This window comes from Artemia sp. Qi Xiang Cuo, chromosome 4 (assembly GCF_049724085.1).
Source record: "Artemia sp. Qi Xiang Cuo chromosome 4, ASM4972408v1, whole genome shotgun sequence".
NCBI classification, from domain to species: Eukaryota; Metazoa; Arthropoda; class Branchiopoda; order Anostraca; family Artemiidae; genus Artemia; species Artemia sp. Qi Xiang Cuo.
This window is the reverse complement of record NC_142797.1, coordinates 61965043-61987671: the sequence shown is the minus strand read 5'-3', so window position 1 is coordinate 61987671 and position 22629 is coordinate 61965043. Positions and strand designations below refer to the sequence as shown.

Below are 22629 nucleotides of genomic sequence, written 5' to 3'. Positions count from 1 at the left end.
AAAATGGGGGGCACCTAGGCCCCCTCCCACGCTCATTTTTTTCACAAAGTCACCCGATCAAAATTTTGAGATAGCCATTTTGTTCAGCATGGTCGAAAATATGATAAAAATGTCCTTTAGGATGACTTGATCCCCCAAAGTCCCCAGGGGGAGGGCTGAAAGTTATGAACTTTACTCAATGTTAACATATAGTATTGGTTATTGGGAAGTATACAGACTTTTTCAGAGGAGATTTTTTCTGGTAGGTGGGGGAAGGAGAGGGTCGGGGGCTATATGGAAGGATCTTTCCATGAAAGAAGTTTTCATGGGGGAAGGGAAATTGCCATGAAGGGGGCGCCGGACTTGCCAGCATTATTTATTGGTTATTGGGAAGTATACAACCATTTTTAGGAAGGATTTTTTCTGGAGAGGGGGGCTAGAGGAGGGGATTACTCTGGAGAATATTTCCGTGGAGGATGTTTCTTTGGGGTAAGGGACATTTCTATGAAGGGGGCGCCGGATTTCCAAGCATTATTTAAGAAACGATCAGAAGTTAAATAAAAAAAAACCAGTTTTTTCAACTGAAATGTAAGAAGGAATATTAGAACTTAAAACGAACAGTAATTATAACGTATGTGAGGGGGTTCTCCCCCACGTCAATACCTCGCTCTTTACGCTACAGTTTTTTTTAGTGCTTTCAAAAGAGCTATCTATTCTAATTAAACGGCCTTTGTGATTCAGGAGTTTGTGAATCAAAATTTTTTTTAACTTTTAACGTAAAGAGCGTGGTATTGACTAAGGGGAGAACCCCTTCATATATGTAATAACACATACGTAATAAAAAAAAACAATAAAACAAACAGCGATACGGCTCAATAGTAATCGAAACTTTTAAAAACAAAATTTTGATGTCAATAAATGTATCAAAAGAATGTGTTTGTAATGCTGATCCTAAATATATAAATTTTATTAAGTTTAGTATTACTCATCAAAAGCTACGAGCCTGAGAAAATTTACTCGATTTTTTAAAGAGGGGGGAAACATCCCCTACAAGTCAAAGGATTTTAATGAAAATCACACCGTCAGATTCAGCGTATCAGAAAACCCTATTACATAGGTTTCAAGCTCATATCTGCAAAAATCTGCAACTTTGTATTTTTTGCCAGAAGAAAAATATACGAATATAGAAGTTAGTTACGTAAGTTAATTTGTAAAGACATCCATTTAGCAAAAGAAAAGTAAAATTTTTATGCAAATAAAAGCTGCATTAACTAAAAAACGATCAGAAATTAAATTAAAATAACCGAGTTTTTTAAACTCAAAATAGGGAGCGACATTAAAACTTAAAACGAACAGAAATTTTTCCTTATATAGAAGGGGCTGTCCCCTCCACAACGCGTCACTCTTTACGCTAAAGTTTGACTCTGTCTCACAACTTTATTTTTTAAAACAATAAAAAACTTTAGCGTAAAGAGCGAGGCGTTGAGGAGGGGACAGCCCCTTTCATATACGGAATAATTTCTGTTCGTTTTAAGTTTTAATGTCGCTCCTTACTTTCAGTTTAAGAAACTTGTTTTTTTTATTTAATTTAAACAAGAGGCAATAATAGTATTTGGCTCGTAAGGTATTAACGGCACATCAAATAGGCCAAGAAAAAGTTCTCCATAGAAAAGTAAAGAGCGATGAAGACGGGCTTTTGACCCTTTTTCAGGGCCCTTGTACCAAAACAAATTTTTTTGGTCAATATTCGATTCCTTATCTCAAATCGATCAGTAACATATAGTTTTGGTTCTTACAGGCCTTCTAATCTTCTCCTCCTCCTTAAAACTTTGAGTACCTTCTATCTTCCAATAAAATTTATTATTGGAAGATTTATTACAGGCCTTCCAATATATGAATGAATGAATGCATTTATTACCCATCAATTAAAAACAGATGGAGCACAACAAAAGACAAGAAAAAACGCAAAAACACTAATTTTTCTGAAACAAACAAAAAAAAAAACCAAACACAACAACCACAAGCTTATGCCAACTACTGCTGGAGAATCATAGCCCAGGGATGGGACTTAAGTGTCAAATTATATCGAGTAATCTGCGCTAGGATAGCTTCTTCAGGATTCATGATGCCGTACCGATGCGAAACATATCGATTGCTTGTCCATGGTGGTAAACGCAACAAAAACTTTGCATACTTGTAGTACACTGAACGCAATTTCAGTCTATCTGTAGCCGTAAATATACGCCAGAATGGGCTGAGGTACAAATAATGAGGCAAAACCATAGCATTGTACACCCGGGCCAGCAGACGACGGTCAAACTTCCGCTTATTTGCCACAATACGGCTATACGTAAATGAAACCCGCTTCTGAAAATGAGAAAGCAGTAACCGCCGCGTCTCTAGTATTGACCGTCCAATAGGAAGGCCCAGATATACAATGCCACCGGCGAGCCCAACAGTAGAAACACCAATTGTGATGCTTCGACCAGCATCAGATTTCGAATTAAACAGCAGTACTTCAGACTTGTCGGCATTAAACTGAAGTCCAATCTGAGCATACTCTTGTTGTAGTCGAGTAAAATTATCTTCTAGTCCTTGCAGAAAGCGGCTCAGGTTCAGTACATCGTCCGCATAACCAATCAAAGATAAATCAACACCGCGCAGAATGTAAGTCATAAGTGACTTCGATTGCGGCTTTACGATACTGTTATTAAATGCTGTCGGTGACGAAATGGCACCTTGTCTTACCCCCTTCTTTACCGGGAGAAGGGGATTACCATGCGGAGAAACAGCAACATCATTCAACAGGCTAGTGCACTCACTCGCTGGTAAAGGAAGTTTAAGTTCCGCTTTTAGATTTTCATACATGTCAGCCAGTGGGGCTAGAGAGCAGGGATCAACACCGGCCAAACCCATATCCAGTATAATCTCCTCGTGGAGAAGCGAATCAAACGCGCGCCTTACATCATGAGTGGCTAAAGCGATGCTTTCACCGCGGTCTTCTGCGTCAACTAAAGCGGATACTAAAGCAGAAAGAGCATGGCCGCACCCGAGGCGAGACTGAAAACCGAACTGATGGGCCTGAACTGTACATTTAGTACGAAGCTCCTCAATAATCAGATTTTCAAATATATTACAAAAAACAGTTGAAACCGTTATTGGGCGAAAAGACGAACAATCGGAAGGAGGTTTATTTTTCTTTGGGATAGGAGTCAGACATCCAATTGAAAAAGAATCGGGCACAATTCCCAAATTAAATATCATTTGGTAAAGGAGGACCAAATGCTCAATAAACATACCCCCACACAACGACAAATGTTGTGCAGAAATCCCGTCATATCCTCTAGACTTTTTTTTCTTCAGTTTCCCAATTGCAGAAATAATCAGACTCTTTGTAATAATCGGTCCCGGACTAGATGCATGCTCAAAGAAATCTTGGAGTCTCGCTTTATAACTATTTTGAAGATGGGGATCCGGAGCAGAAAATTCTTTTTTATAATGCTCAATCCATGAAGAAAGTGGTATAAGAGACGGGGCTTGACTTGGCGCTTCTTTCACAAGACTAGACCACAGCTTATTAGGCCGCGACCGAACTTCTTCCGAACAAGACGAAATAATCGAATTCCGATGCAAAGAGAGCTGCTTTGCAAACTGACGTTTCGTATAGATGTACAGTTTTCTCAGCCACCCATCCCGCGGCTTATCTGCTTCAATCCAGACCGAGAGCCAAAATTTAGCAGAAAAGCAAGCATTGCGCAAGTTACTATTAGTTGACCAACCGGGCTCTTCGGTTCCAGATTTTACTCGCCTAATGGGTACCACCGATTTTTCTGCAAGGGATAGGGCATGAGTAAGTTCACTACAATATAGATTCAGCCGAATTCGAGAATCCCGCATATTCTGTTTTGAACTCCGCATTAATAAATCAAACGGTACGCGAATTTTCGCCAGAATATCATTACACGCATTCTGGAAGAGATCAGATGACGCCCTATCCCAATCACTAATATAAAACACAGATCGCTTTTTAGCAAACGGGATAAAAGAAGGACCGACATCATCAAACCGAGCACTAAAAAACAGAGGAAAATGATCTGACGTAAAACTAGAATCACTAACACCAAATTCCACAATAGTTACAGATCGCGTGTGACAAACATGGTCTAAATTAGATGTGCTACCCGAATTATGGACGTAAGTAAAGCTCTTATTCTTCGGCGCAACCAAGTAATCATCATCAAACAGACCGAAGATAATACTTGGACGAACAGAATCACCAGAATAATTAAGTGAGTCAGTTAGGTCACAATTGAAGTCACCAGTCACGATGCAGCATAAGCCCTGCTCTTTTATTTTTCCCAAGCACTTAGATAAACGAGCGACACTAATGGCAAAAAGTCTCTCAGAACGGTCATCGCGATAGTTCGTGGGTAAGTATACATTCAGCACAACCACATTCTGGATTCTAACCGCTAAAAAGTCACTTGCTGAATCAAAAACAGAAGAAGTAAAACATGACTTCACGTAAGTCGCTAGACCACCACAAGGCCGGCCATGAGACTGAGAGCGGCGCGCAGCAACCGAGAACACTTTGTGATTAGTTGATAGTTCCAAAAGGCTCAGGCTCAAAGTGTTTGCAAAATGTTCTTGAATACACACTATGTCACACTTCGATAAAAAGTCCTTCAAAAACACAGACCGACTTAACAGATTTCCATTTATATTCCACGAGGCAATCGCATAAGAGGCTAAGGGTCCTCGATTCATTTCTTCGCTGGGGTAGGTCTATTTGAAGGGCACCGAACACTGTAACATGTATGACCTCTTTTTTTGCATGTGATACAGAACATATCGTTGTTGCACTTATTGTCCTTACTAGATACGTGGTCAGTGCCACCACAGCGGCCACAGATGGGAGATGCGGCGCAATCTGCCGCCACATGACCGAGTCCATGACAGGAGTAGCAACGTTTCGGTAGGAAATTAAATTCCTCGGCAGGCAGCTTCTCGTAGCCAACGCGGACGGAGTCCGCGAGAAAACGGTCTAGATTCTTTCTGGATTCAAAGTACACCTTGAATACTTTCGAATGTTCGTATTTTCCTATTTCCACTGCTTTTACGGCATTTGGGACAATAGTTTCGACATCCGTGTGGGACATACTATTTGGGACTCGTTTTAGAACTCCGATGAACAAGCGCTCCTTCAGTGACGCTGTAACCGTGGGTGTCCTAGACCTCATATTTTCCATAATCTTCTCTGCAGTCGCCTTCGACTTGACGTAGAGCTTCCAGTCCTGTTTAGTCTTGCGAAGTTCGCTAATGTCGTCAGAATTTGGACATAAACTATCCACGAAACCCTTACGAGCAATTGGGTTGTCTAGAGTCTCTGGTAGGTCTTTCAGTACAACGGCATAGGATGGCTTAGTACTGACATGAGCATGACCACTACTGATAGAGACACTGTTGATAGAAACTTCAGTAGTTGCAGACATACTCGGAACAGCGTAGCTTTGGGCTGAGACGAAATTCCGGAACTCTAGGCACAAGTCATTTACTTTGCGCGAAAGAGTCGCTGTAACTTCGCCAGGAATAGAGGGTACTTCATCCGGCTCATATATGACGAACTTCGGTAGCTGGACATTATTCTTATCACAGTAGTCCAACACTTTCAGAATGTCCGCAAACGTATCCGCTTTCTTCTGCCTATCCGTTTGGCGGGTAGACATCTGTCCCTCGGACCAAATAAACTTCTTTGCTTCATTAATTTTCTCTTCAGGAAAAAATCCGCAACCAGTTTGGATAATGTCAGCAGACGTATTTCCTGTACTCCTTGCCCGTATAGCAAAATTTAAAACCGCATTCAGGACTAGTCGATCGGGCGGCATCTTCGTACGAAATGAAATACAACTCGGCAACGAAGGAACCTAGGAACAAGGGAAGTGTAAGGACCCCCTCAACTGTCCCCCGCAATTTACGGGTAACTTAATACCGGCGGGTACAATAAGTCGCTTGCGGGAGGTTCCTTCCCCTCTTCTGCTAGTTCCCAGTACACTTCTTAACGATAAAGAATCAAAAATGGCACAATATAAAATTGAAACTGTAGATGGCGTGCCAATCTACCCGAGAAAAAAGATGGCGCTGGTGAGAATACCCAGTGAAGAGGGCCTATTCTAACAATTGGAGAAGGTCAGACAAATACTAATTGACAAAAAAACTAATTTTAGAGTGTAAACAACAACAAGAAAAGACCTCAAAATAATTCAGAAACTTTTTCCAAGTTACCAGCCAAGATGTAAACTCAGACACAACAGCCTTGAATATATATATATATATATATATATATATATATATATATATATATATATATATATATATATATATATATATATATATATATATATATATATATATATATATATATATATATATATATATATATATATATATATATATATATATATATATATATATATATATAAATATAAAAAATAAAAAAAAAAAAAAAAAAAAAAATATATATATATATATATATATATATATATATATATATATATATATATATATATATATATATATATATATATATATATATATATATATATATATATATATATATATATATATATATATATATATATATATATATATATATATATATATATATATATATATATATATATATATATAGATATATATATATATATATATATATATATATATATATATATATATATATATATATATATATATATATATATATATATATATATATATATATATCTTTTCTAATGCATTGGGGCTTTCTTGACCTGAAACTTGCGTATCTAAGTGTTAAACCGGTAAAGAAAAGTTTTGCCCTTTTATAGGCATCTTAAGAGGGAGGGGGGTGGCTCGACCGAAAAATGGTAAAAATTTGCAGTCCAAGAGACTTTTCAGTATTTTAACATAAACAAATACAACCTCAAAGGCATACTTGATGGAAGGTCCGAATATATGGATCTTCTACATCAACACGTAGAACAGATTCACTTAGAAAACGTCCAAACACAGATTGGTATGAGAAACCTGTTGCACCATCTTCGATTCGGATCTTCTCGTGGTAATTTCCTTTTGATTTTTCCAAATGTACATGACTCTTTATGTGTTCTGCTCGATCTAAGTACTCATTGGCTTTCTGCGAAAAATGGGACTTCTTTTTGGGATCTTTCAACCCTGCAGAACCGAAAGTAAGTGAATAAATACAAATAATAATTCACTTTCCAAATAGTAAGAATTATTTCAAAGAAGGGGCGAGGAGAGAGGAGGTCAGATTTTACATTTAATCAAGTCGAAAAAAAAATCATATATATTTTGATAGGAGAAACATAATATATAGCTCACAAATGCAAGTTTTTTTTAAATAATATTTGACTTAGATGCATCAGGGCTGAAGTTAAGAAGAAAATATTGAACACGTGTGAACAAAAAGTCAATAGCTTTGAAAATAAGCCCTCTTCATCAGTATACTGTTATTAACAGTCTCTAGTCGTCAAAAGCCCCTTGGGAGTTAATAGCCTAGGCTGTTAAGGAATCGTTCTCCGTTGAAGCCCATTGAACCGTTTTAATTCTTCCCAAAAAGAAGGTATTTCAGATTTATTCCTCTCTCAAACGTAGTAAATGTGGCAAATTTGTGACGGTAATAGATATGGTTGAGGCAACACAGCAATGTCTAGCAACAAACCACCAAAGAGTATTGCTTCTGCTTGTCAGACAAAACCTTTGGTACATACTTGTGAACTCGTCTCGGATTTGGGATTAGATGCACAGTAAAGAGCATTAGGATCAAAACACGGTCTTCTTGAAGGCCGTGTTTTGAACATGGCTCTTCTAAAACGCGACCACTTAGAAGGTTGTTCAATTGTCACGTCATTACTTTGGGCTGATGTCTGACGCCAAGCACGTTGAGTGACGTGGAAGTGTTTCTTGCTGTCTTTAAAATTTTTGTACCACTGAAAAACCCAGGTCCTAAACATCGTACTTCTAAACCTCTGGGTTCAAAAAAAAAAGAAATTCAGAGTGGAGATGTTTATCAATTTTCTAACTATCAATGCAAGCATTAAAGACACTTTAACTTTGAGCAAGTTTTTAGACGTTTAGTACTAAACCCATCATCACCCCTCTCACCTATAAAAACTACCACCCACCCCGCGTCCTAAGCAAGAAATAAATTCAGTCCTGACACTTCTTGAACGAATAGTGTTTGTCCAATTCAAACTGTACTTTGCATAGCTCGGAAATCCTCGATAAAATCCTCATTTTCAACTATGAAACCCTTGAAATCTCTCCTATTTTCAATGAGCCAATTGAAAAACTACAAATGGCTATCCACAGCATTAGAAAAACTGCATCCAAACGCAGCCAGAAAACTTAAACTTTCAAACCCGAATAGCACCCAAATTCAAATTTGGCCTTATTTGCACTCTTCGTATCTTCATTTTTGACCTAATCTGATTTAAAATTCGCTTTAACCAAGGCTAAGAAAACCCTGGATAGAAATTTGACTGCGCTTTTATTTTTTTTTAAATTTGAAGGGAAAAAACAACTAATAAGCAGACGGATAATTCGTAAAAATACCGTGTTGAAAAATACTCGTAAATCAATATAGTCTCAAAAAAAAAAAAAATCCCCTAATACCCCTGAAAAACCCTATCTTATGATAGCTCCCTAAAGATGAAACACTGGCCAGCGCGTTATTATCAAATGTTTGGGAGACTGTTTTATATTTCTTATAACCTTGGAAAGCTTCCCTTCCGTTTGGACTTTAAACACCTAGAAATATTTCAATTTTCCTGCAATAAAGCGTATAGTTTTTTTCAATGATTTATTTGCGGGTTTAAAAGTATTTTCTTTTTTGTCTTTGTCCCCCAAAGCTCCAAAGTTATCCTTCTTTTGAACTTTTTATTTCAAATAGTCTGTTTAGATCAAAGGTCAAATCTTCAAAGACCAAACATCCGTTTGCATCTCATGATGTGGCTATTGGTTGCACTAAAAGAGAGGCAATTACACGAGGTAGTGCCTCGTGTTATCACAAATGACTTATGCCCAGACCACATTATAGTCACAGTTATCGATAAAATCAAAATTCACACGACTAGAGCGCCAATTAAGTGTACAGTTTCTAATTTCTCGAGTTGAACTTTGCTCAACTTTCAAGCATAGAATTCTTGATGTAGACAATTTCGGAGACCACACTGCCTTTCTATGACGATAAATAAAAGTTCAAATAGGGATAAAATCCTCTTAATAGACAGTGTTTCACAAATAGTGATAGAAATTCACAAAAAATACCAGATATTTCGGTCACATATGCAATGACCGTCATTAGTAGTAAAATTAAACTAAAACACTTTAAAACAATAGTTTATATACGAAATCAAATAAAACTACACGTTGTTTAATTCTCTAATTCTTCTCAAAGCAAAGGCGGAAGCTAGACCCTTTGAAGGTCAAGAAGGTCAAAGAGGCTAGCTTCCGCCTTTGCTTTGAAAAGAATTAGAGAATTAAACAATATGTAGTTTTATTTGATTTCGTATATAAACTATTGTTTTAAATTGTTTTAGGTCACAAGAACAAAAGAACAGCACAACACAAGAACAGCACTTTCGGTCTTATTGTATAGTTCTTTGAACAGATTGACAATTTTCTTAGGTACACCAGCAGATTGAAGGATTAACCACAGTGATTGTCTGTCGACAGTGCCGATAGCAGATCGAAAATCGACGAAGGCAATGTATGCTTTCCTTTTACATTCTAGAGTTTTATCTATCAGCTGTCTAATTGTAGGGATTTGCTCAATAGGGACCTACCCGGCATGAATGCTGGTGGCGAAGAAGGGGATGGAGGTATTTTGTTGCCCGCTTGAGGACCAGCATGGTGAAGAGTTTGGCGGGTACCGAGAGCAGAGTTATTCCACGATAGCTATTACATTCTGCTTTACTTCCTTTCCTCTTGTAGACTGGCACAAGTAAGCCAGTCTTCCAGTCTGATGGTATTATTTCAGAGCGCCAAACAGTATTAAACAGTATTTGTAGCCAGAGAGTCATGGATGGATCGCCATTTTTAAGGAGTTCTGATATTAGGCCACATACTCCCGGGTTTTGTTGTTCTTCAGATTTCGTGCTACTGCTTTAATTTCTTCTGCTGTAAATTCAGTGCCATTGGGGGCAAGTGTAGCATTCTCAGCCGCAGCAGTAATCTCGTCGTCAATTTGGTCAGGTGGGTCTGATTTCAGTAGCTTCTCGAAGCATTGCTCCCACTGGCGAAGGCACTGTGATTTGTCGTAAATATTTTCGCCACTGGCGTTACGGAGATACGATGTAGTTTGACTGTATTGACCTGAGAGCTCACAGAGGATCTTATATGTGGCTCCGATGTCCTTTTTTTGCGGCCTCTTGGAGCTCGCGTGCTTTTTTGTCAATAAAAGTCTTACGGTCTTTGTGCAGCATGATGTTACGCTCTTTATTTAATTGCCTATACGCTGTTGTGTCCCCGCGCAGGCGGGCTTCCCGTCTGCGATCAATACTGGCGAGGGACTCGTTGCTGATCCAGTCTTTTTTCTTACGCTATTTCATTCCAGCAACCCTAGTTGCAGCTGCAAGAGCATTCTCTTTGAAGACCATCCATGCACCTTCACTATCATCGCAAGAACCTCAAAGCTGTTGGATATTTCGGCCTGATACGGCTTAGCCAAAGCGGGGTCTTGCTGGATACGGTAGGTATCAATTTTCCGAGGTTTCTGGCTGGCTTTTGTAGCTTTCAGGCAAGGCCGGATTTTGGCTTCAACAAGACGATGGTCGGTGTTCCCAAGTTCGGCGCCTCAGTAGGTGCGACAACTCTGCACAGAAGACAGCCATCGCCGCCGTATTATGATGTAGTCGAGCATCTTCTTCGTTGATCCTTCATTACTATACCAGGTGTACTTGGTTTTATTGGGTCTCTGAAACCATGTGTTTCCAATGGTAAGATTGTGGGCGAGACAGCAGTTCAACATTCTCTCTCCGTTGTCGTTTAGGCTATCTACTGTTACGGGCCCAACAGCGAACAGACTCATAGGCCAGACTCATTAGAAATGCTAGCATTCATATCTCCTAGAAGGACGAGGTACTCATGGGGAGGTACTGACGAGAGCTCAGAACTTAAAAAGGCATAGAAGTCATCCTTATCTTCTTCCTGGGCTTCATTTGTGGGGGCATAACAGGTGATTATGGTTATTTTTTTCATGTTTACCACCGAGCCTTGCTCTCAGGAGCCTAGGTGTAACTGGTGTGAATGACAGAAGGGCCATGCGTGCGGTACACTAGCCCAACGCCTCCTCGTTTCTGGTGACCATCAGACCAAAGCAGTGTCTGGCCTTCACCAATGTACTCCTCACCATCACCAGATAGATGTGTTTCAGTGATTCCAGAAATTCTAATTTTACATTTCTTTAATTCTCTGGCTAATAGAAGCTTTCAACCAGGTTGGTTCAGTGTCAGAACATTCCAGGTGGCCACATTGATACCACCTTGGTCAACCATATTCAGAGGGAATCATCCGTGGGCGGTCCGAGGTCGAGACGGGGTTTGAGATGATATATCCGAGGCTGAATTTCTGGTTCCATTCGTGGCAATAGAAATTTCAGGAGGAGGGCTGCCAACCCAACCGTCCCTAGATGCATTTGGTTCTCTGGTGGCTAGCCAGGTATCCCGAGGCACGTGGAGATTGTTCTTCATGCGCCAATTTGCATGGGAACTAACTCCGGACGAGCATCATTACTCCCTGGGATTATTCCCTGATAAAATATTCAATAGTGAATAAAAATATGAACGTGATAGTTATAAACTAAAGCACTATAACTACATAGTTATCTCTTTATTTCCAATACCTCGACTGAAATCAACAGAACTTTCTTGATGGTATTGTATAATGTCAGGTCAAGCGTTGGCCATATTTTCTTTGTTCATACAGAAAATGCTGGCTGTCAGCTCGTCGTCTGCTTATGGATGGTCTGATGTATAAGCGATTTTTCTGAAGAGCCAACAAGAGAGCTGGCCTTGGTTTGTATAGAAGAAGTGGAAGGCCAAAGGGCGATAGAGATTATCAAATTTCACCAAAATCCTTATTATTTAAAACCTTTAAGCAATCTTTGAAAAGAGAAATGGTTTGGCGAAAATTGGATTTACAACAAAAACGAAAGTCTTTATTGGTTCGAATATTGATATTAAACAAAGAAAAACAAGTTGTTCAAACGGAAGTCAAGAGAGTCATTGAGACTTAAAATGAACAGAAATATTTCTCTACATTAGGAGGCTGCCCTCCCTCCCTTTATGTACGTTAAAGTTTTGTTAGTCTTTTACTTATACCGTTTTTGAATACAAAAAAACATAGCCAGTTGGTTGTTACCATTCTTTTACTTACCAATCGGATTTCGAATCACTTCGACTAAAAACCGGCAGTTAAATTATAAGACTTTCCATTTTTCAGGCAATTTGAAAAATTGTCATTTGAAAATTTTGAAAAAGTGAAAAATAATTTGTATTCTATTTCTATTGCCCCTAACGTAGAGCATTTGTTCATGAAGCCTTGTGCAAACAAGCCAAGCTTTAGTGTATAGAACAGGAAGTTGGGGGGAGGGGGTGCAGCCTAATTCTAAACCTGTTAGATTAAAATTTATTGTCGCTCTTTACTTTCATTTGAAAGAACTTGCTTTCTATTGGCTTTCTGCCTGTGCTTAATGCCAAATCCAGGGTTACCCTAAATATAAGGGGCTACCCTTGATCACCACTACAACGATGGTTTTCAAGGGGAGTTCATCAAATGGAACTATTTACAAAGGACCCTCTACTCCTCCTCATTTTTTCAGGTAAGCAAACAATTTTTTTTAAGTTGCATTTAAAATAGTCCTGTAATGTGTGGGGACCTGTAACCAAGCAGCACCCATGCTACACGCTTATTTACAAAACAGTAGTGGTAAGCGCGAGCAATCCATTACAATATTTGGCGCCAGCGAGGCTTCCCCTCCAGTAAGTGGAGTAGTACAATTTTTGCGCCAATATCTGGTGGCACAAGTAGCTTATCGCGAGAACAGTGGTGGCAGCAACAAAGGTGCTATCGATAAAACTGAAAGTAAAAGAATTCCGCGTTTTCGAAGAGACTATTTAATTTAGCCTACAAATCAGTGGAGGATCCAGGGGACTAGGGGTTCCCCAATATAAACGCAAATAGGCGTTAATTAAACTTGCTCGTAACGCAAGTTTATCGGATCAACCTATTTTGCACCCCCTCCCCCCCAAAAAAAAGTCCTGGATCCACCCCTGCTACACAGTAGCCTATTTTGATTACATATAAAGAACAAAAATACGGAATCGATAAATAATATTATGAAGATCTAAATGGGCTGTGCCTAGTTAGGAAATACAAAAAGACATATGAATCAATATATCGCGCAACTAATTAGTGTGCAAAAATAACAGGCTAATTGAGACGCAGCAATTTTTCGCGAGAAACTGGAGGTGACATTGAAAAAAGGATTTTCATTTAGACTGGAAAAGTATTTTGATGATTAGCTAAATTTGGAAATAATGTCGGTCAGAGATAACACAGACAAGAAACGAAGAAATATGGGCTGTAAGATACCGGCTTATTTATGGAGTAAAAGTTCGGGCACAGGCCCTCGCTCAAACATATTGAATAATGACGAATTTCTACGTATGATTGAATCTATCTGTCAGAAAGATAGCGATAAAGAAATTTTGGAAAAATTAGCGGCACAATATAACGCGGCATTTCAGATGGAAGGGGCAGCTTTTGAAAAAGCCTATGAGGCCATTGAAGAAAAAATACAAAATTATAAGCAGGTTGTTGAAAGAGCTGAAGGACATCGGTTATTAATTCTTCCAGAATTGCGTTTGCTAAAGAAAAATACGTTATACAAAAAAACTGTCCGTAAACCTGAAGGGCGTATTCGGAATATAGAAATTGAACTAAATTTGACTTGCAACTCTACTCGGGAGGAAGATATCGCTCTCGAAGAGTATGAGGAGGTACGGAAAAGAGAAACAAACCTACGAAGAGGTAAACAAAAAGGTTAACAAAATACAATTGGAAATTATTGGAAAGTATCTTTTACTAAATGAAGAAAAAAACTCTAGAACACGAAAATTATACACCTCTACTTTAAATAAAATAGAAGAAGAGAAAATTGAGGAGGAAAGACAAGAACGTATAGAGGCTGAAAGAAAAGCCAGAGAGCAAAAAGAGGAGGAAGATGGAAAAGAAAGAGAGAAAGAAAGGAAACAAAGAAAAGAGGTGTGCAAAAGAGAGCACCACGAATATACGAAAAAGATACAGGCCGAAATAGATGAAATTAAAAGAGATAGAGAATGAGTTAGAAAGAAAAGGAAAAACCCTTAGAAACGCTAATATTCAGGCTGATAGAATAGCCAGAGAAAAAAAGAGGAGGCTGATAGAGTAGCCAGAGAACGAAAAGAGGAGAATGATAAAATAGCTAGAAAGAAAGAAGAAAGATATCGCCAAGAGTTTAAAAGAACCATGATAAGTCTAATAGAACCCCGCTGGGAAATTCCAGAAAGTGAGATTTTATCACAACTAACTTATAGGCTGTCGGAGAGCCATATCAATTTGTCTAAGAAACAATCACGAAATAATGAAAATTACCAGACATGAAATACTAAGACGTAAAAATATACAACTTCGTTGACTACAGAAGGAGGTGAATCGGCCCAAAAAGCAAAGTGGGAGGCTGAGCCACCCTGTCGAAAAACGAAATGCTCGATACTCCAGTTCACAATGTTGATAATTTTTTGAAGTTTTAAACTCCTTGGAAGTTTGAAGTTTTAAACTCCTTCAGTTTTAAACTCTTTGGAAAAAAGATCTGATGATGTATATTCAAAGTTTTAAATTGTATTACTGAAAAATGAGCTGACTCAGAGTTAGTATCCCAATGTTTATATATTTGAATTAAGATTTTTTTTTTATTTCCTTCTTAGTTTTATTTTGATGATTATGAAGCAAGGACTTTACATTTATTAAGTTAATAGCCATTAATAAAAGATGTTCTAAAATAACTAGAATACTTTGGAAAAAAGGTCTGATGATATATATTCAGTTTTAAACTCTTTGGAAAAAAGGTCTGATGATGCATATTCAAAGTTTTAAATTGTATTACTTAAAAATGAGCTGACTCAGAGTTAGTATCCCAATGTGTATATATTTGAATTAGGATTTTTTTTTTATTTCCTTCTTAGTTTTATTTTGATGATTATGAAGCAAGGACTTTACATTTTTTAAGTAAATAGCCATTAATAAAAGATGTTCTAAAATACCTAAAATACGATGAAAAAAGGACTGATGATGTATATTCATAGTTTTAAATGTATTACTGAAAAATGAGCTGACTCAGAGTTAGTACCCCAATGTGTTTACATTTGAATTGGGATTTTTTTTTTATTTCCTTCACAGTTTTATTTTGATGATTATGAAGAAGGGGTATTTTTAAGTAAATAGCCATTAATAAAAGATGCTACAAAATACCTCGTATAACTTGTGTAAGGATTTGAATTCCTTCTTCGTAGCAAATCAATGACTCAGTGAAACGTTGTTGCTTGTCTAAAGCCACAGCTCTACTAAGAAGGGATATTGCTACCTTTTCTTCTGGAACCGCCATTCACAACAATGATTAATAAACAACGTGCTGAAATCAAGAAATATTGGAAGTGAAGAACTGACGAAAAGGTATAGAAAACTGACAGGAGAAGAAATTCATGTTTGTGTCTGACAAGAAACCAACAACAACACTATCTGGTGTTATCCAGCAAAATCAAAAAGTGAATTATTTATTAGTTCAGTATATAATAGATTCTGACCTAACGCTTGTTGCTTGGATTATAAGACTTAGAAATTATGAAATGAAATAAAATACGGAGCTTCCTCTTTTATTACATTTAGTAAAAAAAACAGTTTTATTAAAAGTGCAATAGGCATATTTTGTCCACAATCTTTTTTTAATTAGTCTATGTTCTAAATGCAAATCTAAGATGAAGAATAAAGATCCTGCAGAGCCATTGATGGCGCACAGAGACTCGACAACTGTCAACGTGTCAGTTACCGAGTATTTTTACAGGGACAGGCAGCTAGTCCCTGAAACTGCGCCACGCCGAAAGGACAGGAGTAAAGGTGTGTTTCAATCGTGGCGGTGGCGTGCCGCCCGACGTCCCGCCAATCTGTGTGCGGCACAGTACTGATTTTAGACCGGCGGCGTGCCACGGCGCGCCAATTTTTCCGATTAAAAATAATAATAAAAATTCCACGTCACCAAGCACGTTCAACCTCGATTTTAGTAAGGATTTTCAAATGGTTGACTAAAAACATACAAGAACAATATGACAAAACACGAATTTTTTGGGCCACGCGGAAAGTGTTTATGTTCACCTTCGATCAGACCAAGTAGACTTCTCATTTTTAGCCACTAGACCCAGGCAAACCTATGTTGTGTTTATGTTTAACATCGCATTTTTCCTATTCAATCCCGTGTTTAGTCATTTCATTATTTTTAATGATTTGGGATAATGTGTGTATAACTTTCAAATTTTTAAGTTCAAACATCTCCTGTTCATCTAATACATACGAAAAGGAAGTGAAAAAAAAAAACAAATAAATAACAACATCGAAAAAATACTGTACACGAATCAGATACTATGGCTTAACAGCACCAACTATTTTAAATCAGCGGTTACATAACTTCAGTTACAATTCATGTAACAAAAGTCAGTTTGTTCACTCTGCCTGGAGCCATTGATCTTTTTGCAGTCACTATCAGTCCTGTCGTGCTAAAAAGCCGTTTAGCTGGGGCACATGTGGCTGATACAGCCAGAACTTGACGAGCGTAAACTGCCACTCGCGGGATCTGATACTAGTACTGTACCTTGGGGTCCCACAGAATGCCGCAAATGGGATTCTTCTTTGTATCTGCTGAAATAAGTTGTTTTATAAGGGAGAACAAACCTGCACCTTCACCATAGGGCTCCTGCGCACTACACTACAGGAGGAACCAAACTGCACCTTTACCCTCTTTTCTTATCAACACGGAATTACCCTCCGAAATTCTTTTCTGAAGGAAGTGGTCAATATATAACGTTTTAAGTCAAAGTTTAAGGCTACTTCAACTTCAGTGTGCTCTGCTAACTGTGCAAAAAAATGTAATTCATTCTTGTAGATATGTTTCTATACTAGCTTTAGATAATCTACCAAGCAAGAAACTACCACAAATCAGCATCGATAAATAAATGAAACCCAAAACGAACAAAAATAACAAGAAATAACTGAGTCAAACTCAAAACGAGCAGAAATTAAGAAAATAGGGCTCAAAACCCCCATGCCTTTCCAAGGCCAGAACATAATTTTCACTTTACTGAAAAAATATAAATGTTTTTACTTTTATAACTTTAATAAATCAAATAACATTAACATTTTGATTACTAAATATCAGTATATGTATATTAAACTGACAATGCAGGTTCATCTGTATTTTTGTCAGTAAAGTACAAATTATGTTATTGCCTTGGGAAGGCACAGGGGTTAGCCAAAAATTATGTTAATTTCTGCTCGTTTTGAGCTTGACTCGGTTATTTATTGTAATTTCTATTCGTTTTGGGTTTCATTTATTTATCGATGCTGATTTGTGGTAGTTTCACGCTTGGTAGATTATTTGACTTTAATTTTGCTCATTTTTGGTTTAATGGAGTTCTTTACTTTTCTTTGAAAAAACTTGTTTTTTGGAAACAGTTTTTTTAATTAATATCTGTTCCTTTTATATTGACATGGTCTTTTAAGGGAAAAAGACAATAATACTTTAAATCTTTTTGTTTTTGTAAGAATTTATATTTCGGCCTGATATTTGTATGATGAAAAACAATTTTCATAAAAATTTAACAACATAGACCCTTATAAAAATCTGGGCACAAATAGTAGAGTTTAATTTGGTTTCATACCTCCTCTAGTTGACCTGAAATGGAAAACTTGATAACATTCACAAAAATTTTTTTTTACTTTCTTTGATAGCTTGGATACACTTAAGCTATTTTGACTTGGTCAAATTTTAAGAGCAGAAGAAACCCTGAAAGTTTGAACATAATACCCTAAGTCGTTCTTGGGATACTGCTGAGATGCCTTATTGGGAATTAGCCTAAACACAGTGCATTTTGATTTAATCTTAAGGCAACATTTACTTTTTAAACATAAAGGCAAATGGGAGGGTAGGCGTGGGAGGGGAATTAGTTTCCCTCCAATCACTTCCGACTGTTAAATAAGACATCAGCCCTTTCTATTTTCAATCGAATGAGTCCTTTTTGAAGTTCCTACGACAACTCCTTCGATACAAAGTGCCCTGGTTTAAACAACAACAACAACAAAAAAATGATACATTATACCCACATCGATCTTTACTATAAAAATGTCAAGCCTTCCAATCACTTTCGATTATTAAAAAGGGCACTAGGCTTTTCGATTTCCAACCTAATGATCCCTTTTTGAGTTTCTACGACAACGCTTTCTATAAACACCGTATATGCCCCCAGGGCATAAATTACAACCCTTACCCTAAGGGCTGTGAGGATTGTCTTCCTCTAAGACCTAATTTCCAGAACTTTCAACTACGTTAAACAAACGGGCTATCTCAAAATTTTGATTGAATGTGTTTCGGGAAATGGTGGGCGTAGAAGGGGTGTCAGTTGCCTTCCAATCATTTTCGACCATTAGAAAGGGCACAAGCCACTCCAATCTCTAATTGAATGAGCCCTTTTAGAAGTTTCTACGACAACTTCTTCGATATGAAATACCCTGGTCTAAAGGAAAAAAAAAATAAATAATACATTGTGCCAACATCGTTCTTATATACCTCCAGGGCATAACTACAAAACCCTTGCCCTAAGGGTTGTGGGGGAGTAACCTCCTCAAAAAAAAAAATTTCTCTCTGGAAATTAGTTACTCTGAACAAAATGGTTCTCTTAAAATTTTGATTGCATGTGTTTGGGGAAAGGGTGGGCGTGGAAGGGGTGTTAGCTGCCTTCCAATCACTTTTGATTATTTAAAGTAGCATTGGCTATTCTAATTTCAAATCGAATGAGCCCTTTTTTAAGTTTTTACAAAACCTCCTTCGATACTAATTTCCCTGGTATGGAAAACAAAAAAAAAACAAAAAAAAATTAAATAATACCATTTACCAACATTGTTCTTTACTTAGACATCTTGATTGCCCTGCCTATGACAACATCCTGAATTGTCTAATGTTCTTTTACCTACTTCTTTTCATCTGAAAAATCAGAAAGAAAAATGAAAAGAATTTTAAAGTGGAAGGTAGAATTTTGTTTCAAGAAAATTTTCTTCTTCTACTTCATTTTACCCTATATACATGTCGAGCCAACTTGGACCTTCTTTTTTTTTCTTAAACCTATTCGCGAGGATGACGGTTGAAGCCACGAGTTCTATATTTATAACCAAAAAAGAGAAAAAAAAAACGGTGGTGGCGTAGTGACACCGCCACCGCAAGAATCAGCGGCGGCGTCAGCGCGCTGATGCAAGCTCGGCGGCGCGCCGCCGTTTTTTTCGGCGGCGCGCCGCTGATTTTCGGCGCAGCTTCGGGGTCTACAGGCAGCAACAATGTGGACAAACCTTGCAGGAACTGAGATCAAACACTGGGCCTTTTATTGCCAAGCAGAGATCAATCTACAGCCCTACCACAGGTTGCACACAAACCAAGCAATAAACATTTCATAGTCAACGAAAATAGATAAAATGAAAAGAATCTGCCAACTGTCAGTAAATTTCAAGATCAATCTTATTAATATTTGACCTTTAACTGAAAGTTAAAGTTTGATCAATTAAATTACAGCTTATTGGAATGCAAAACCGGTAAAGGGGTATAGAAAACAGACATGAGAAGAAACTCATGATTGTGTCTGACAAAAATAACAGACAACAACACAATCTAGTGTTATCCAGCAAAATCCAAAAATGATCATTTATTGATAGAAAATAGATTATGTCACTTGTATGGCACTTGAATTACTTTACTGCTTGTTGCTTGAATTACAAGGTTTGGAAATTATTAAACGAAACGAAATATGAAATTTTTAATCCTTTTTTTTTACATTGAACATAATAAACCGTTTCATCAAAAGTCCAAAAGACGTCTTCGTGTCAACTGTTTTTTTTAATTATCCTGTGTTCTGTACACAAACTTAGGAAAAACATCCTCCAGAGCCACAAAGCCAAGACACAGATCAGCGACAATTGTCAACGTTTCAGTTGCCAAGTCCTAGTACACGGACAGGTAGTAACCCTGTCATCTAACCTTGCAGGAACTGGGATCAACCACACGACCCCTTATTGCTAAGCAGAGACCAATCCATTGCACTACTACAGGCTGCGCACAAACCTAGCCCTAAATATTTCATAATAAAAAAAAACAGTTTAAATCAAAAGAATCTACCACTTTCAGTAAATTTTTAGTTGAACCCTACTAAACTTAGACCTTTAACAGAAATCTAGGCTAATATTCGATCAACAAAGTTTCGGCTTATTTTGAATTATCTGGTTCTACTGGGGAATGGTGCAAGTTGATGGTGCTAGTGGTTTCTATTTTTTTATTAAATCTATGTTAAAGGACCAAAGATTCCTCTTCAATCTTCTTCCATAGTATTTGGAAGAAATTTAACTGACAAATTCGGAGCTTAACAAAAGTAGTTAAACAGTGCAATTTCTACTCAACTTGATTTTCTACTATACTAATGAAAAGGATTTTTCTCCATCACAGATAGTATGGAGATGGATATTTACAGTACCTTATTTACGACATTTCAAACTTCTAGTTCAGGAATAAAACACACATCCATTCATTAGAAGTCAAGAGCAAAAGAATAGGCGTTTATGAAATTGTATCAAACAGTTCGTAGCAACAAACTGTAAGTAAGGAGCAACCCGGCTCAATAGTAGCCAAATGTCTAAAAAACAGAATTTTGATACCAATAAATATATTAAAAGAATCGACTTATTATCCTGATTTAAATACATAAGTTTCATTAAGTTTAGTCTTGCCGGCTAAAGGCTACGAGCCTAAAAAAACTTGCCTGATTTTCGAAAAAAGGAAGAAATACCCTCTAAATTTATTAGAATCTTAATGAAAATTACACCATCAGATTCAGCGTATAAGAAAACCCTACTGTAGCAGTTTCAAGCTCCTATCTGCAATCATAGGCAGCGCAATCACGCTGCCTAAGAAAAGAACGATGTTGGCACAATGTATTATTTATTATTTTTTTTTCTTTCTTTAGACCAGGCCACTTTGTATGGAAGGAGCTGTCATAGAAACTTCGAAAAGGGCTCATTTGATTGGAAATTGGAGTGGCTTGTGCCCTTTTTAATAGTCAAAAGTCCTCAGGGAAAGGGTTGTAAGTAATGCCCTGGGGGCATACAAGGTTTTTATTGAAAGCGTTGTCATAGAAACTTGAAAAGGGCTCATCCGATTAAAATTGAAAGGGCTAGTGCCTTTCTAATAGTTGAAACTGATTGGAGAGCAACTAGCGCCCGCCTCACGCCCAGCATTTCCCCAAACACATCCAATCAAAATTTTGAGATAGCCATTTTGTTTAACCTAGTTGACAGTTCAGGAAATTAGGTCTTTGAGGATGACAACCACCTCACAGCCCTCAGGGCAAGGGTTTTAATTTATGTGCTGGGAGCATATAAGTTGTTTATAGAAAGCGTTGTCGTCGAAACTCAAAAAGGGCTCATTCGATTGGAAATTGAAAGGGCTAGTGCCCTTTTAAATAGTCGAAAGTGATAGGAAGGCTTGACATTTCAAACAGTTCGTGGTAACGAACTGTAAGTAAGGAGCGACCCGGCTCAATGGTAACCGAAACTCTAGAAAACGGGTTTTTGATACCAATAGATATATCAAAAGAATCAGCTTTCAATGCTGATTTCAAATATATAACTTTCATCAAGTTGAGTGCTACCCATCAAAAGTTACGCGCCTGAGAAAATTTGGGTGATTTTCAAAAAAAGAGGGAAAGACCCCATAAAAGTTATAGAACCTTAATGAAAATCACACAATCATATTCAGCGTATCAGAGAACTCTACTGTAGAGGTTTCAAGCACCTATCTACAAAAACGTGGAATATTGCAGTTTTTGCCAGAAGAAAGATCACAGGTGCGTGTTTATTTGTTTGTTTGTTTTTTATTCCCCAGGGACGATCGTATCGACCTATTGGTCGTAGAATATCGTAGGAGGGCTCGTTGGAATGGCAATTAAAATTTCTAGTGCCTTTTTTAACTGACCAAAAAAGTGGAGGGCAACTAGGCCCCCTCCCAAGCTCATTTTTTTCCAAAAGTCACCCGATCAAAATTTTGAGATAGCCATTTTGTTCAGCATGGTCGAAAATATAATAAATATGTCTTTTAGGATGACTTAATCCCCCGAAGTGCCCAGAGGGTGGTAAAAATTTTTTTAACTTAACCAATGTTAAAATTTTTTATTGGTTTTTGGTTTTTCTACAATATTTTTAATGTTGGTTTTTTTGTGGCTTTGGGGTTGTTTCGGTGGGCTCGGTGGTTTT

General features: G+C 37.5%; 1 protein-coding gene across 1 annotated transcript in view; it reads right to left on the bottom strand.

Moving 5' to 3' along the window:
* LOC148953308 (MIT domain-containing protein 1-like) overlaps positions 1–22629 on the bottom strand; it is a 97759-nt gene that overhangs the window by 38730 nt on the left and 36400 nt on the right. Inside the window, exons 2-3 of the mRNA XM_089088475.1 lie at positions 15550–15709; positions 6953–7191 (exon numbers count right to left, since the gene is read on the bottom strand). Coding sequence (XP_088944601.1) covers positions 6953–7191; positions 15550–15682 — 372 coding nt within the window. The 5' untranslated portion in view covers positions 15683–15709. The remainder of the gene's footprint in view (positions 1–6952; positions 7192–15549; positions 15710–22629) is intronic.